The 18,646-nt window shown below is 37.9% G+C and overlaps 1 protein-coding gene across 3 annotated transcripts in view; it reads right to left on the bottom strand.

Annotated features, from left to right (window-relative positions):
• Positions 1 to 14,730, bottom strand: part of emid1 (EMI domain containing 1) — an 88,487-nt gene extending 73,757 nt beyond the window's left edge. For all 3 annotated transcript variants that reach the window (XM_051110226.1, XM_051110228.1, XM_051110227.1), the window contains exon 1: positions 14,137 to 14,730. In XM_051110226.1, the coding sequence (XP_050966183.1) occupies positions 14,137 to 14,300 (164 nt within the window). In that variant the 5' untranslated portion in view covers positions 14,301 to 14,730. The remainder of the gene's footprint in view (positions 1 to 14,136) is intronic.
• Positions 14,731 to 18,646: the final 3,916 nt, after the last annotated feature.

The following is an 18,646-nucleotide window of genomic DNA, read 5'->3' as shown; positions in this document are numbered from 1 at the left end:
ACAGAAAAGAGCAGAAGAGAAGGGGGAAAGTAACACAGAGAACCAAAACAAAGCTGCGCGGCCCAAGCCCAGACTCTCGGCACATGCCAGAAGTCACAAAAGAAAGGAATGAACGTGGGTTTGAAGAGAAACACCAATCAGATCTCTTTCCCCCTGAGCTCCCTCATGATTTTTACACAGAACGACTTGAAACAAAGAGCCATTGATAAGTTCACCTCAAACAGACCTTTGTATGAACCATTATGCCTCAAGTTGAGCAAACATAAGTCAAAGAGATGTGGAGCAGAATTCAAAGAGAGTTAATGCACGTGTACCATATGGAGGTCATTATATCTACTATACTTCAGTGGTTATTATCAATGGCTCAGCTTATGCACAGCTATGATCACACACCAGGAAAACAGGCCAGAGGGCCGTTACATGCTCAGTAATCAGCATCAATCTGCCTGGATTACTGTAGATTGTCTGTCTGTGGCATTGCGTGCGTGTAGAATTTTAGGGATTGATGGAACTGTGACAGCGTTTTAGAAATTCATTTTAATGATGCCAATTTAATAAGAGGTGCAGTTAAGAGCTAGTTGACAGGTCAAAGATTAGTCCCACTTTAATCTATAAATTGTTTTATATAATACTTAAATGTAATTATTTTTTACATAAAATATAGATTTAAAATAAAAACAGAAATTAGTAGAAATTATATATATATATATACATAAATATATATATATATATATATATATATATATATACACACAATCATGTGAGAAAGTTAGGACACCCTATTGAATTCCATGGTTTTCTGTATCAGGACATAATAAAAAATTATCGGGTCCTTGGCAGGTTTTAAAATTTGGAAAATAAATCCTCAGATAAACATGACATATCACACAGTGTCATTATTTATTTAAGAAAAATACAGCCAAGAGGGAAAGGCCATGTGTGACAAAGTTAGGACACCCTATGAGTCAGCTACCTGTAGATCCACTTTTAGCAGCAATAACTTGAAGCATTTATTTTCTGTGTGACTTTATCAGTCTCTCACATTGTTCTGGAGAAATTTGGACCACTCTTCTTTTCAACGTTGCTCCAGTTTATTGAGGTTTGTGGGCATTTGCTTATGCATAGCTCTCACCACAGCATTTGAGTCAGGATGAGCTCTGGACTTTGACTGGGCTATGGCAACACCTTGATTCTTTTCTTTTCAGCCATTCTGTTGTAGATTTGCTGGTGTGCTTGGGATCATCGTCCTGTTGCATGACCCATTTTTGGCCCAACTTTAGATGTCGGACAGATGCACTCGCATTTGACTCTAGAATACTTTGATATACAGAGGAGTTCATGGCCAACTCAACGACTGTGAGGTGCCTAGGTCCTGTGGCTACAAAACAAGCCCAAAATTATCAGCCCTCCTCCAGCATGCTTGTCTTTTGGTATGAAGTGTTTGTTCTGACATGCTATTTAGTTTTCAACAAACTTGGCGCTGTGCATTATGGCCAAACATCTCCACTTTGGTCTTGTCTGTTCAAAGGACATTATTCTAGAAGACTTGTGTTTTGTTTAGATGCAACTTTGCAGACCTAAACTGCTGAAATGTTTTGTTTTTTTTAGATAGAAGAGGCTTTCTTCTGCCAAGCCTTCCAAACATGCCATTTTTGTCCCATATTTTTCTAATGGTATTGTCATGAACTTTATCATTTAATGTTAACTGAGGCGTCTGAGTCTGAGGTGTAGTTCTTGGGTTGTCTGAATTCTCTGGGACGTCCACTCCTGGAAGGAGAGGTGTCTGTTTTAAATGTCTTCCACTTGTGAATAAACTTCAAATTGTTTGGAAATGGCCGTATTACTCTTCTCAGATTGATGGCAGCAACAATTGATTCTCTAAGATCATTGCTGATGTCTTACCTCCTTGGCACTGTGTTAACACACACCCGAAGGCTCCAGACCAGCAAACTGCCAAAGCTTGTGCTTTTATAGAGGCGCTCAGATCTGCTTATGATTAGTTAATCAAAGTGTGTCCTAACTTTGTCACACATGGCTTTTCCATTTTGGCTTCATTTTTGTTCAACAAATAATGACACAGTGTTCATTGAAAGTATGTTTTTTTATATATATATATTAAAAGTTTGTTTTTTTTAACAGCAAAAGCAGATAACTCCAACAGTCGTTTTTTTGGCAAAAGCAGATAACTTCACATTTCATGTTTCAGAGTTTTAAAAAAAAACACTCGTTTTATCTTTGTAATATAATCAGCTGACAATTTAGATGCATGACAAACGTTGTTGTGATCATAGATATATATATATATATATACATATCTGTGGTTGTGATTACACACAGTTTTCCCTTACCATTGTAGGGTGCTGCATTTGCAATGTTCCGTGAAAAAGTTCCAGCTTTTATCTTCCTTTTACAACCTGAAGAAGATATCACGGTTTTATCAAGTTCGTCGAAATTATCCATGCTCGATCACTTTCAGTCAGCTTTGATAAAATTCCTCTCATCTAGCGTGCTTTTCAAAGTGACTGGCAGCCTGTCACCTGACCTGAAAATCTGTTTTTGCAAATAAACTCTTCTCTTATATATATATATATATATATATATATATATATATATATATATACACATATACATCCTCAAAAAAATAAAGGGAACACTTAAACAACACAATGTAACTCCAAGTCAATCACACTTCTGTGAAATCAAACTGCCCACTTAGGAAGCAACACTGATTGACAATCAATTTCACATGCTGTTGTGCAAATGGAATAGACAACAGGTGGAAATTATAGGCAATTAGCAAGACACCCCCAATAAAGGAGGGGTTCTGCAGGTGGTGACCACAGACCACTTCTCAGTTCCTATGCTTTCTGGCTGATGTTTTGGTCACTTTTGAATGCTGGTGGTGCTTTCATCAATGCGAGCTGTAGTGGTAGCATGAGACATGGAGTGCTACCAACCCACCTCCGCCTTTGTGCAGGAACAGCACTGCCAGAGCCCTGCAAAATGTGTGCATGTGTCTGCTCAAACAGTCAGAAACAGACTCCATGAGGGTGGTATGAGGGCCCGACGTCCACAGGTGGGGGTTGTGCTTACAGCCCAACACCGTGCAGGACGTTTTGCATTTGCCAGAGAACACCAAGATTGGCAAATTCGCCACTGGCGCCCTGTGCTCTTCACAGATGAAAGCAGGTTCACACTGAGCACATGTGACAGACGTGACAGAGACTGGAGACACCGTGGAGAACGTTCTGCTGCCTGCAACATCCTCCAGCATGACCGGTTTGGCAGTGGGTCAGTAATGGTGTGGGGTGGCATTTCTTTGGAGAGCCGCACAGCCCTCCATGTGCTCGCCAGAGGTAGCCTGACTGCCATTAGGTACCGAGATGAGATCCTCAGACCCCTTGTGAGACCATATGCCGGTGCGGTTGGCCCTGGGTTCCTCCTAATGCAAGACAATGCTAGACCTCATGTGGCTGGAGTGTGTCAGCAGCTCCTGCAAGACGAAGGCACTGATGCTATGGACTGGCCCGCCCGCTCCCCAGACCTGAATCCAATTGAGCACATCTGGGACATCATGTCTCGCTCCATCCACCAACGCCACGTTGCACCACAGACTGTCCAGGAGTTGGCGGATGCTTTAGTCCAGGTCTGGGAGGAGATCCCTCAGGAGACCATCCGTCACCTCATCAGGAGCATGCCCAGGCATTGTAGGGAGTTCATACAGGCACATGGAGGCCACACACACTACTGAGCCTCATTTTGACTTGTTTTAAGGACATTACATCAAAGTTGGATCAGCCTGTAGTATGTTTTTCCGCTTCAATTTTGAGTGTGACTCCAAATCCAGACCTCCATGGGTTAATAAATTTGATTTTCATTGATAATTTTTGTGTGATTTTGTTGTCAGCACATTCAACTATGTAAAGAACAAAGTATTTAATAAGAATATTTCATTCATTCAGATCTAAGATGGGTTATTTTAGTGTTCCCTTTATTTTTTTTGAGCAGTGTATATAGTTAAAGAGAAAATTATTAAGAATCCCTTTTGCTTGATAACATCCTTTAGTCATTTGTTGTACTTCTCAGCAAGTTCCAGACATGTCTCCTGAGGAGTTGCAGCCCATTCTTCCTTAGCAAATTTCTCAAGCTCCTCCAGATTTGTTGGTCTCCTGCTGTGAGCCCCACAGATTTTCTATTGGATTCAAGTCCGGGCTTTGAGCAGGCCAGTCAGTGATGTTCACTTTGCTCATTTGGAGGTAGTTCTTTACCAGAAATGTGGTATGCTTTGGGTCGTTATCATGCTGGAAGTCAAAACGTCAACCCAAACCAAGTTTTGTTGCAGACTGCCTGAGGTTGTCTTTCAAAATCTTCTTGTGGTCTTTTTTCATGATTCCTTTGACGCTGACAAGATTCCCAGTTCCAAACGCACTGAAACATCCCCACAGAATTATACTCCCACCGCCATGTTTCACTCTGGGAATGGTGTTCTTTAAAAAGTTTAAATAGCAGAAAATGCTGCTGTTTTAACACAATGTAAACAGAATCTATAGCTATTTGCACTTAGTGTAAATAGCATCTATTGCTATTTGCATTAGTGTAAATAGCCGCTGCCTAAACATAATCTTTAGAACTGCTCTGAGAATCACTTCATGAGCATTTTACTGTTTCTTGTGAGAAAAAACAAAACTACCGTCATAGCATATGCAAAGAGAAACTTAATGGTCTTCACAGAAATTTGTCAAAATAAAATTTTGGTTTAACTTGAAGAAACTGTGACAGAAATTAAAACATTATTTTAACCAATATTAACTATAAAAATTATTTACCAGAATTTATTTACTTGAAAAATGTAAATATACAAGACAGCATACATGAAAAAAAGCAATAAAATAATAATAAAAAAAGTTTTTTATTAAATCAATTATTTAGAGGAGCTTTTCATTATTAAAATTTCATGAAACCATTAAAATGGAATTCAGAAAATTAATGGAAAACAGAATTTGGTAAAAATAAAACTAAGTTTGAGGGGGAAAAATGTATTTCCTTAAAACAGGTGATTTTTGTCAAACCTTTAATAAATTTTATCTGGATTGACTGGACTGGATATGACTGGATTTTTATAAATTACACAATACGTTGTGGAAGTTTCAGGATTTTAATTAATTAATTAATTATTAATTGCTTTTTATCATTAATTAAATTTAATTTAACCATTAAAACATAGTGTGGAAAAATAAAAACAGAATCCAGAAACATTAAAAGAAAAAAAAAACCGAATTTGGGGAAAAAATACGGAATTTGGGAAAAATAAAACAGATTTCAGAGGGCCCTAATTAAATATATGACGTTGTACTCAGCAGCAACATGGGGTCTACCATCTTCATGCACACGCATTTACAGCTCTCTCACGTGCTGTTTCCCAACCCATTCCCAGAACCTGCTAAAACTGTGGCCCACAGAACCAGCCCTCAAAAATTCCAGAAATTTCTAAAGCCTCTGAATTTTAGGTGGTTTCCATGCCCGGCTTGAGACGAGCGCCCCGGGACTCAGAGTCTGGAACAGAACTGGGGTGACCACAGGCTTATCCGGTCACTACCTGCCCAACTGCTCCAGCCCAGCCAACAAACACACACAGACTGGACACACAAACACAAGAGGCCAGTCTGGCCACAGCTGAAGATCTACAGAGCTATTTCTGTGATCTGCTTGTTATTGAACCCAAAACCACAAATCATACCCTTGCCCTTCTCTAGGAAACAGAGAAATGCACATTCAAACTCCACCATAATTCTTACATCAATATCTTTTGTTGTTAACATTCATCAGCCTAAATCAACCAAACCCTTATTGGGTTTGATTGGTTGAGAAAAATGCAATTTTAATAAAATGCAATAGAATAAATATATATTTAAAAAACGCAAATAAAAAAAATGCTCTTCGAAGCAATTTTTTGAATACTCCATCCAACAAAAACATCTTCTGACTGTACAAACTGCATTTGTACAGTCACATCACCTCTGTCAACACACAAAATCATGTAAATTCACCTGAGCAAAAACTATCATACGTAATTGCTTCCATATTTGACTCTGATTTCAGTCATACTGAACCCCATCTCACTGATTCTGTCTGTTTAGCATCATTTCAGCCTGCAAATCTGCTACATAAGTTGAACAGACACAGAAATGAGCTGAACTCACTCACAGAAGGAGCAGACGTCCATGCAATGGACAGATAAAGATCTAGAGCGGCACAGCCATCAGAACACAGTTCCCACACTGCCCCCAATCACAATGCCAGTTTGGTGAACAGGGTGATTTGTTGGATTCGTTCACCCCCCTTCCCTCTCATCTGATATAGACTTCATTTGGTACTTTCCCCAACTGTAACTTCAATTTTCCCTTCTACTCTAAAACACAAATCTATCTAAAAACCATGCAAAATACTCTCTCTATGTCAAAACAGCACACAGTGCATGGCATTCTTTGGATCTTCATGGAAACATTCTGGACACAGTCCAGCTCCATATGAACTAATGAGAGGATTTATAGGGAACAAACAGCACAAAAGCGTTTCAATGGGAAATGACCCCTCGCCTGCTTTCTGAACAGAGAAGGCAGCTAAACTCCGCTTTGATCCAGATTTAAACCTCGGGGCAGGGAGAGACTGAGGGTTAAAAGAGGAGGAGCAGTACTTATAGACCATTATTCCTGTAATCTAACATCTCTCCTTCACAAAGCATTTATGAGGGCTCATTATGCAACCCAGTTATCTACCCACACTCTAATTCTCACTATGATAACAGTTCCGCTTATTGCTGTGCTGTGAAAATAGTTCAGTAATGTGAGATATGAAGAGCCATCAAGAGTAATTTTTTATTATAAATTATTTGACTTGGATATATGGTTCTTCAAGGTTCACACCACTTCAACAAATGCCAAAAAACACCAACTATGTGTTGGGTCAGTGTGAACATGACAACTCCAGTATGTTTTCCAACATTCAAAATAGTAATCTACGACATTAATATAATGCAGTTTTTAAATAAATAAAAATAAATAAATAAAATGGCTAATAATTTAGCTCAGTAAAGGGATAGCTCACCCAAAAATGAAATTTCTGTCATTAATTACTCACTCTTGTGTTGTTCCAAACCCGTAAGACCTTCATTCATCTTCAGAACACAAATTAAGATATTTTTGATGATAGATAGATAATAAATCAGGGCTAACAATTTAGAACATTAATTTAGTGCAATTTAAACAAAATAAATAATAAACTTAATTAATTAAAAACAAAAAATGTGCCAAATAAAGAATACAATAATGTGTTTGGTGTAAACTTCAAACTCAAACTTCATTGCAATATTTTATTGCTCAATTTGTGCTGAATGTAGGTTAGGGGCCTTATTTTTTTTCCAAATTCAGTTTTTTTTCCATTTTAATTTTTGAGGATTCCATTTTTTCCATTTTAAATTTTCTAGACTCTGTTTTAATACTTAAATTAAAAAAATATTAATCAAAAAGCATGTCTAATTAATTGAAATAATGAAACACAATTTAACAGCATTTTATTAAAAGTTTAATAAAAAGTACATTTTAAGGCCCTATGAAATACATTTTTTTTCCCTCAAACTCAGTTTTATTTTTAAATTCTATGCTTTCCATACATTTTCTGGCTTCAATTTTAATGGTTTTGTTACATTTTAATAATCAAAATCATCTCTAATTTATTTTTTTTTGTCTTATTATTTAATTTCTTTCTTTCTTTTCTTTTATTTTTTCAGAAATATTTTTTTCTGGTAAATAAAGTAAGGTAAATATTTTTTCTGGTAAATATTCCTTAAAAACAATGTTTTAATAATAATTTTATTAGGAGTAACAGTACTATCATTACATCAAGTAATATATATTTCTGTCATAGTTTCTTTACATTAAACTGAACTTTTATTTTGACAGCTTACTGTGAAGAACTTTAAGTTTATGTTTGTATATGATATGACAGTCGTGTTTCACAAAAGAAACAGTAAAATGCTCATTAAGTGACTCTCAGAGCAGTTCTAGCGATTATGTTTATGTGCTCATGTACTCATATCTACCTTTTTACAGAGTAACCTACGAGCGGCACCATGACGAATTCTAACTTCGTCTGGGTGCTTTTGTGTTCTGGTCTCCATAGAAATCCATGTTACAATGGGGTTAATTTGACTAGAAACACCAGAACAGAAATGTAAAGCACCACTCCAGTCGGGCGAGACTTTCACATTGAGAAAAAGGTGGATATTTGAGATGGCAGAGGCAGAAAACACCACGAGCATCTCGCAAGCTTTAGTTTGTGTAGTAAACGAAACCGCGCATCTGCGCCATTCATTCACACAGAGACAAAGAACATGCAGGATTCATATTTAAATAGTATTTTTGCTATTTAATATTCACAGACACTAGTACATATCGCATTTTGATTTAAGTGTACCGACCTACATCTGATTTATTTATCTAAAATTTGGCAAATTCCGTGACACTCTGCGTTACACAGTACATTCCATTTTTATGACTGGATTCCGCGATTTCATCTAGAGCCCTAATGTGAGCCAATAACATCCTGATGCTCAAAGACTTGGAAATAAACAAACAAAATACTGTCTTCTCAAGCCACTTCTATATATAATTAATCCTTTACACATCTGCCACAACCTTTGTTCTGTGCCACATTCTACTACATTCCAGAGTGGTGCGGTGGTTAATGATCTAGGCTGTATGTTAAAACCCTTCAAAACACGATGCATTGAAATCACCAATGAGACTCTGTACAATCCCTGTAAAGAGTGTACTGTGAATCGCTTTCAATAAAACCATCTGCTAAATGATTACTTGCATACTTTTCTTACTAAATGAAAGTAATTGAAGCACAAGCGATTACAGCATCATATTTATTGCCCTGTTCAAAACACATTTCACTGAAAGCGTAATTGACTTTAACACTGCTTCTAGCTTCAATGTGTCTCAGATATGTGGTAGGTAATGCAAGTCAAGTTAAAAGGTGTGAAAGCTTTCAACGGCCCAGCAATGCTACATTTCACTGGCATTAACATGCATTTGGCCAGCAGATCGAAAGACTGACTCTCTTCCTCACATACACACATGGGACAAGAAACGTAATAAATAACTCTGCAATGCACGCAGATCATAGCACAGACTGTAAGGGGGAGACAACTCAAATCAGAAAGGGATGGCAGGAATCACACAGAGTTGGACTGAGTGCAACTCAGCACGCAGCGAGTGGCAAACAAGCCAAGGACATTAAATAAATGCAGCACAACGCACACATGCATACAAACCAGAGGAAAGATCGTGAAACTGTCTCGTTTTAGACAAAAGGAAAAGCAGCGCGCTTCATTTAAAGCATGAATGCTAGCTTTCAACAGACAACGCGTGAGACGCAAATGTTGACTCCCGCAATGTAGCACAGACTACAAAGATTATTGACTCTGGAGGCAAATAAATTAAGTTTGAGTCAGAAGACAATGGAAAGCTGTGGCAGCTGGACAGGAGGGGTGGAAAGAGAGCATTTCATCATCGGGTCAGTAATGAAGCCCTCCTGGGATGCACTAGGGGGGTAAGATAACCCAATTAGGCCGCACTCATGACGTCCAACACTAGGCAAAACAGTGAGGGATGAATAAGATTAATGGGCTGCTGAAAGAAAGCATCAAAAAGTACTAAAAGAAAGAAAGAATGACAAAGAAAAGCAGAAATGAGGAGGAACCCTCTTCTGTCCCTGAGATTTGCTCGAGAACGGTTCAAAGGACAGGTCAAAGGCCATGCTGGGAGACAGTCCTTTCTGTAGAGTCGGATTTAAGGGCTGGCCTCACAGGATAAACAGCCTTGAAGCGGATGATATGGATGAGTGAGTGTGCACACAGAAACACCCACAGATCATGAAGATGATCAGTGCATATTTCCTTAAGTATCTCCATCCTCACAGTGAAACTGATTCTTTGATTGATTGATTGAAGTTTCATGCTTTTCACTTCATGTGATTAGTTTAATTTATAACTGACACCAAGTGGGAGTACTGCAGCATTTGTTTTCAGTTTAGAAGATCTTATTTTCCAGAACAGGGGCTAAATTCTTGAAACAGTCTTAAGAATAAAAGTCTTATTAACTGCAATTTTCTTCCAGTTTTTTTAACATAGGAATAAAATTATGAATATTTTGCATTTCCAAAACATTTCCTAAATTTTACCCTGAAGACAAAACTCAAGAAGAATCATATTCCCTAAAAAATAACATTATAAATAACCCCCATCAGTACAACAAAGTATTACCACTGATTAATGCTATCATGTCATGATTATCCATGATGTGACTTTTTGCTGAAATGCTTTTTTTTCTGATATGTTGTTTCTCAGGGTTAGTTCACCCAAAAATTTAAATTAGCTCATTATTTACTCACCCTCCAGGCATCCTAGGTCTATATGACTTTCTTCTTTCAGACAAATGCAATCGGAGTTATATTAAAAATATCCAGCTCTATCATGGCAATGGGCAAGTGTTTCTCTTCATCAGTTCAAAATAAGTCCAATAAGTGCCTCACACGGCTCCGGGGGTGAATAAAGGCCTCACGTTGCGAATCGATGTGTTTTTGTAAGAAAAATATCCAGATCTAAAACATAATCATCACTATAATCTAAGAATCGTATACAGAAGGAGCTCCGGAGGTATGACGTAGGACGTTCGCATTGTGCATGTGCTGGTGAGTCTTGTGAAAAAAAATGTTTGTTCACAGGAGCAAAGGAAGCAAAGTTTCCGTCCTTCCTTCTTTGCAAGCTAGATTAAAGTGATTCTTACATTTTAAATATGGATATTTTTCTTACAAAAATGCATTGATTCGATACAGGAGACCTTTACTCACTCCCCGGAGCCATGTGAAGCACTTTTTATTATGGATGGCTGTGCTTTATTGGACTTGTTTTGGACTGATGAAGAGAAACACCCATCTATGTCTATTCTAAAGCTTCGAAGTGCCAGGATAATTTTTAATACAACTCTGATTGCATTTGTCTGAAAGAAGGAAGTCATATACACCTAGGATGCCTGGAGGGTGAGCAAATAATGGGCTAATTTTCATTTTTCGGTGAACTATCCCTTTAATATCTTAAGAATTTTTCAGGAATGTCATTTACAGACTTTATAGAATTTATGTTAAAAAATTCTTTAATTACTTTCTTAAGAAGATTTTTGCAAATCCCCAGATTGTGTCAGTATAAAACTTGAACGAAAGCATTGAAATATAGAGCTAAACATATTAGATAAAACAAAGTAAACAAAAATATATCTAATGTGTACAACCCATGGAGCCATACTTAAGCATCAAAGAGTCATGGCTTCGGTGGAGGCAGAATGAGGGTAGAGGTGGAGGTATGTTGGATGGTGTTGATGGGTCAGCAGTTAAAGGTCTCTCTGGGGCCCCAAGTCTCACACTCCCACCCTGAGCGCTGCTCTCCAGGGCAGTGAAGCCGAACAGAGCAGGAAATAGCTGCTGATTTAACCCCCAACTGCGCTCGGCCCCTAATTAGACAGATATTATTAAGGGGCTTTTCTCAGGACATCTACGTTTCAGGCATTGTCTTGGCTATGTGCAAAATGGATTAGGTTAAAGGTTAGGATGTGGATCGGGGTTAATTATGATTTATGGCATGAGTTCATATGCATGTTCAGCCTCTCTCAGTGATGCTTTAGAAAGCAGAATAAACTGCTCCTCTGTGCTCAAGCGTGGGAAACTACATTATGCAGGTATTTATACAATATATCGACATGCTGCTCTAAGAGATGTACAGTGAGATTCTGTAGAGCCAAACTACAGTATAAAGCATACACGACATAATATGCAATCGAATATTTGAAGGACTAAATACATTTTGCAACTTTCAAAGCAAATGCACAATGCCAAAGCCAACTGTAGTCAGATTAATGTGTATAAATGCTGGACAAAACCAAGCTATAATCACATTATGTAGGTCAGTTAGTCAGGCTTCTTAATTTTAGTTGAACTAAATCTTTTAAATAACATTTTAAAAAGATAAATGATTATTTATGTTTATATGTTTTTCAATTTAATCCAAAAGTTTTTTTTTAATTAAATTTAATATTTTATTTTTTAGTAATGGCCAAAATAATCATGACTATTTATTTATTTTTGCCCTAACATAACATAATGAAATGTAACCCTGGACCACAAAACCACTCATAAGGGTCAGTTTTTAGGGACTACTCATAAGGGTTGAATAAATAAGCTTTCCATTGATGTATGGTTTGTTAGGATAGGACATTATTTGGCCAAGATACAACTATTTGAAAATCTGGAGGTGCAAAAAAACTAAATATTGAGAAAATCGCCTTTAAAGTTGTCCAAATGAAGCTCTTAGCAATAAATATTACTAATCAAAAATTAAGTTTTGATATATTTATGGTAGGAAATTTACAAAATATCTTCATGGGACATGATCTTTACCTAATATCGTAATGATTTTTGGCATAAAAATTCATTGGCAAAATTGGCATTTGACTTATACAACGTATTTTTGGCTATTGCTACAAATATACCCGTGCTATTTATGACTGGTTTTGTGGTCCAGGGTCACAAATATGTTTCACCAGGTAACCAAAAAACATGAAAATAAGTAATTATAGATGAGATTAGGAATAAACAGCTCCTTAAATGTAAAAATGAAAGGCTGAACGTGATTTATTATATAAACAAGTAAACTCAAGCCAACTGCATCTTGAGTATTTCACATGACTTAAAGTATAAACAGACTTTGTCCTTCATATCTAAAGTTATATTGCACCTCTCAGTAAACGATCCCAAGGCATCTCAAAGTTGTCTGTGACCTTTTCTCGTAGCATCATCAGACAGCGGTGCAATAAACTTCCCTCTCACAGCATGCAGACGATGCAGCTGCATGTGTTTAGTAAACACCGTCTGTTTCATCAGTCTGTGACGGACTGGAAGAGGGGGTGAGAGATCACACCATCAGCACAGAGAGCAAAGACGACTCCACACCTGCATACATCAGAGACACCCCACCACACATCCCCCCCACAACAACTCTAAGCCATTTACCAAACAAAGTAAATATTTACATGAAGATATGAGGGTCAGATCAAGGCTATAAGCTGTGGTCACAGGTCAGTCAAGGTGATGCGGTCTGGACAGAAGTGGAGGGCTTATATCTTGGATGTTTTGTCTAATTTCCTGCCTTGTCACGTTTCAAAAAAGCCTAATCAACCACATGTAAGGAAGGAAATGGAAAAGACGATATGCTGATTAAAAAACACAGTTGATTATGTTTGCTTTTGCATTTCAAGAAACTTGCCTAAAATAAACCTGAAAACAAGACTGCATAAATATGCAAACATTTAAAAGCTATCTGTCCTAATGAAGGGGTGAGCTGAAGTTTGAATAAGTTCAGATAGTGATAGCAATCTATTTTATGCATGTTTAAACTGGAATAAACTATTGACAAAGGTACAGGCAGGAGAGATGGGTGTTCCCCCATCTCAGGAAAGAGGAAACAGACTGTCAGACTCACAACAGGAGCATTAGGTGGAGAGCAGGGAAATCAGCATTGCATTAAGGTAGAAGCACAAACTGAGTAGGTTAAAACTGACTGATAGATTATCCTAACAATATATCAGTCTTATATTTGTTTTAACTAGTTTTATGTTGGACCAAGATGGTCTACTAACTTGCATCAGCACTGACTGGACAAGTTAGCCTACTAGTTTTAAAACACAGCTGACATCTTAAGCTGGATTTCCCAATTGGGAATACATGTTAATACATTCCACAAACACCGAAATTTTTATGCACTGCTCTCAGCTCTGAATTCACGAACACGTTGACTCTTGTTTTGATATTTTAACGCAACTGTAACCTAATTTGTATGAATACTCGTATTTTTCCACGTTCATTAAATCATTAAATTGACCTCAAACAATCGATAAAAAAGTATTTAAAGTGGAAATAACTGTCCTGAAATGACTCGAAACAATGTAAAACTTCAACTGACAACTTCTCGCCAGGTTTGCTTCTGTCCAACAGGTTACTTCTGTCATGTCAAACAAACCTTACCTCTTCGACGGATCTTTGTGGAGTGCTGTCCCGGTCTGGTATTTGTAAACTCCGGGTCCCCACGTCCCCTGAACGCACGTCAGCCACAGTATCAGCGGCAGCGTCCACAGGAGGAAAGAGCTCCGGTGAACCGCAAGCGCCGAGCGCCCGTCATGCGCTCCCATTTCAGCCGCGTCAACTATACGGAGAACCTAGTCAGCAAAAAAAACCTTTCCTAATATTGTCCCGCTTATGCTGAAGTTGTGACTAGAGGACAGATATACGACTCGCAAGACTAATTTCTGAGCTGCCGTTTCTTTTTCGAGCATTAAAATAATAAAGGCTTGTTTATGTGCACTGTTGCGTCTCTAACACGAGAGTTAAAGTTTCAGAGGATTGTCATCGGCAGACCCCGCCACAAATAAATCTCCTCACAAAGTTTGCTCGCAAACCGCAAGACAAACGTTTCTTAGCAGCCACACAAACCGGTCCCGCCTCACTCCTCCATCTCCGTCTCTGTCTCTGCCTGTGCGTTACGGTATATTTCTTGACTACATCAACACAATGGGCAAGAAAGCTGTTTTATAGTCGCCTTGAGTCCTACAGCCCGTGTAGTTTTTTTTTTTTTCACCCAGCCCAGTTCCCTCTCCCTCTGTCCTCTCACACATGCAGCACTCCCCCTTCCCTGCTCTTCCAGAGAAAACTTTTCGACATAAAACAAACAGATTCATGCTGGTCTCATTAAAAAAAAAAACAGAAGAGTCAGAAAGGCTAATAAGCAAATGCACTACCTACAGAAATGCCAACTGTTTCTCCAAGCAATACTTAATTGGAATCTCTCAGAGTTTTCTCCAACAATCTCACCTGTCTCCTATAGAGGCTCAGAAGCAATCTGAGCAATGTCTCACGCTAAGCTCAAAATCACCAAGATACTAAAATTTTCAATCAAAAATCAAGATGATCTCCATAATATAATCACCTCAATACGTTCTTCCAAGAAAATAAGAGCTGTAAAACTTTTTTGTCATTGATCGTTTCATTTGTGTCTGTTTTTTTATATCTCCCTAGAAATATTAGGTGAAACATCTAAGACAAAGTTAATGCTTTATACTTACATAATATTTATTGTTACTGTACTGATGCCAAAGCAAATTAAAGATGTGGTACTGTTGTGAATTTGCATCTAAGATTGACACAGAAGACAAGAAATCCTTGAATAAAGTTGTTATTTTTGTTTCTTTGTGCACAAAAAGTATTTTCGCTCTTTTATAAAATTGCGGATGAAACACTAATGTCACATGGACTATTTTAATGATGTCCTTACTACCTTTCTAGGCCTTGAACGTGCCCAGCAGGACCCAGACGTCAGTGTCAGGTTGACGTTGGACCAGACGACGGACAGACGTTGCATTTTGGTTGAGAATGAAAATCGTGTTGACATTAGTATTTGACGTCAAATTGATGCTTACTTAACACTTGCCATTGACATTAGATGTTAAAATTATATTGAATTTTGGTCACCCTACGTTGCAACCCAAAACTGAACAATTGTTACATTTTTACATTTTAGGATGTGTGTGCCTGCTGGGTTGTAGTTGCACTGTTGTCCCTTTCTGCGAAGGGTCAGAAAGCTCTCAGATTTCATCAAAAATATCTTATTTAGTGTTTAGAAGATGAACAAAGATTTTACGGATTTGGAACGACATAAGGGTGGACAATTATTAACAGTTTTCAATTTGGGTGAGCTAACCTTTAAAGGTTCCTTGTAGAACCACACTGTCAAAATAAAACATGCTGTTTTGCGCAACAGTTTGTGACTTGGGCAGCACCCTAAAAAAGGAGCAATGTTGCCCTTATCTATCCCTAAAAGTTGTATATTAGTACCTTAGATTAGTACTTAAAGTACTACTTAGTTGTAATAAGGGTACTGTCCCAGTGACAAGCTGTTGTACCTCTAAAAGCCAATAAAGAACCCTTATTTTTAAGCCTGTATAATGCCTTTTATACTAAAGATTAGTTAATCTTGAAAGGACATTTTATAAAAATCTTTTTTTTCCTTCTGTTATTCTGTGGACCCCCATTATAAATGATAAATAAACATAAGAAGTGCTAAAGCATTTTTTTCAGCGTCGGTCTCGCCTCTTCACATGCTTACAGTTCAGATGGCTTAATGAGTCATACGACTGCCATAACATGAAAACCTCCTCCAGAAGACAAAGCACAGCCTAACGTCTGGATAGCATCCAGAACGCGGCGAGAGGACCGAGCGATATAGAACGAGAACCTCGGGAACAAGGTTTACTCTAACCTCTCCTCTGCCCGGTGAAAAAGGGGAACTAAGGGGTTTCTGAAAACCGCAAAACTGTGGTTCGCATCCAAGCAAAACACCTGGCTCAGCAGGCAGGACGGACTCCAGCCCACTCATCTATATCTGAGGTCGAGGTGACTACGCTCGGCGGACCCCCTGACAGCCAGAGAAATAAGCAAAGCACGGAGCAGGGGCATCAATCACACGGCTGGCCAAGATCTGCAGGTGCTGAGGGGATGCCACTTGTCATAGTTTAACATGTTTGACTACAGTTTGACTAAAATAAAGGGCAAATATGAACTAGCAAAATGGGAGGTACAACAATGGACTGCAGATATTAGTTCATTATATCCTGTGTTTTATTGAATAGGCTTTATTGCTGCTGCCAGATTTAGTCAAAAAGAAGCAAGTATAAGTTATGATGAGAGGGTGTGCAACATGTCAGCACTTTCTGTTTAGTGCGTCCATGGCATTTTAAAAAGCAGCAGGTGCAAAGCAATGCCAACCAGGCACTGAAGCATTTTAGGGTTAATATTAATCCCTGCTGTGGAAAACATCTGAAAATAATCTTGGCTTCAAAAGAAATAAAAATCTAGGCCAGTAGTAGTAGGAGTCTTTGAATTAACAAACACTCGTGTTTTGCTACTTCATCTCTCTACTGAGAAATAAAACCTCAGTCGAGTTATTGCAGCATAATAATGTTAAAATCAAAATATAAAATGAAAATTATTGCCCAGCACTAATTTGCAAAATGCTTTGAAACTAAGTGTATTGAGGAAAGCACTATACAAAAAAATTTGACTTGACTTCCACTTGACTTAAAATGTAATAGCAACTTCAACATAAGTTATAGTGAGACACTTACAATAAAAGTCAATAGAACCAAACTGTAAATGTTAAAAGACTTACTTTTTCTAAAGCATATAGCCATGAGACGCAAACAATTTTTTCACATGATTTTAGTGTGAAAAACACAAATCACTTTCTAATTATTTCTGTGTAAAGTTTATACAATTTTACTACACTGTTGCCAAAACAAAGTAATGCCTAAAATAACCAAATTTACAACTGTAAAGTTGCAATGTAACAGAAGTAGCGATAGATCTTTCCCATAAAATACTATGACATACTAATTGCTAATATACTATATTATGCTGTCTAAACCCTGGAAAAATGTGTGGAAGCTGCTTACAGAGAAGGACTTAGTAAGTAGGAAAGGGCGCAATATTTTGAAAAACTACAGTTATTTGGTGGTAAAGATACGTATGTGCAGTATTAATTAAGATATTAGCCTAATATTTCAACTACTTGACCTGAAATGATAAGAACAAACACGAATGTTGTCAAAATTCTTGCCTTGAAAATCCTGGTTCAGTTTGGCCAACCACAAACGCATTTTGTTCCTCAGACAGTTTTTGCACTCTTCTCCTTGATTTGTTATAACTTTTGGCAGTCTATAGTACTCCAAATGTTTTTCCCGGTCCGACCGATTAGTACAGCCCAAAACATGACAACAATTGACCATTTTCAGCAGAAATAATCAGCAAAATATGCGAGTTTGGTTCGGTTCAGTGCCATTGTTTACATTCAGTGCCGCAAATATGGCCGATTGATGAAGCGTTGTGTAAGGTTTCCTTTCAAAATTACGCTACAAATGCTGCAAATTGAGCTTAAAGGCTGAAATACACTACGTAACTTTTAAAATCTGGCATTATACACTTACTGACTTTGTAAAAAGTTAGAGAAACTTTTTTTTCTGTTCACAACAAACTCCTGTAGCTCCTTGCTAGGAGATGCCTGACAAATGAAAACAATGTTGTCTAAAATTAAGTATATAGTGTTAGTTCTGGCAGGTCACGTGAGTCAAGCTCGCATCAGCTGACTCTCAGCTGATCACATCTACCTATAGGAATACGACTCCTAACATGACATTCCTATATAAGCTCTATTCAATATTATTTGGCAGCTTGTCGCTTGCTCAGGAGCAAAACACCCTCCTCCATCCCCAGCTCCTCCTTTTGCCACTGTCAGGCCTTAGCTTCTGATATTCCTCATTGAATCAGACTTCTTTTATCTGAATAATGTCTTACACTTAAATATCATGAAGTACATTAATGATATTTGCTTGTTCTGTTCTGTTATCCGGGGGGTTATTATTGCGGCTCTCCCTGCTCATTCATGGCATGCTGCATGGATGGGCAGGGAGTTTTTTGCCCAGAACAG

The sequence above is a fragment of the Labeo rohita genome, chromosome 5, assembly GCF_022985175.1.
Source record: "Labeo rohita strain BAU-BD-2019 chromosome 5, IGBB_LRoh.1.0, whole genome shotgun sequence".
NCBI classification, from domain to species: domain Eukaryota; kingdom Metazoa; phylum Chordata; class Actinopteri; order Cypriniformes; family Cyprinidae; genus Labeo; species Labeo rohita.
Note: the sequence above shows the minus strand (reverse complement) of the source record. Positions and strands in the feature narration are given on the sequence as shown.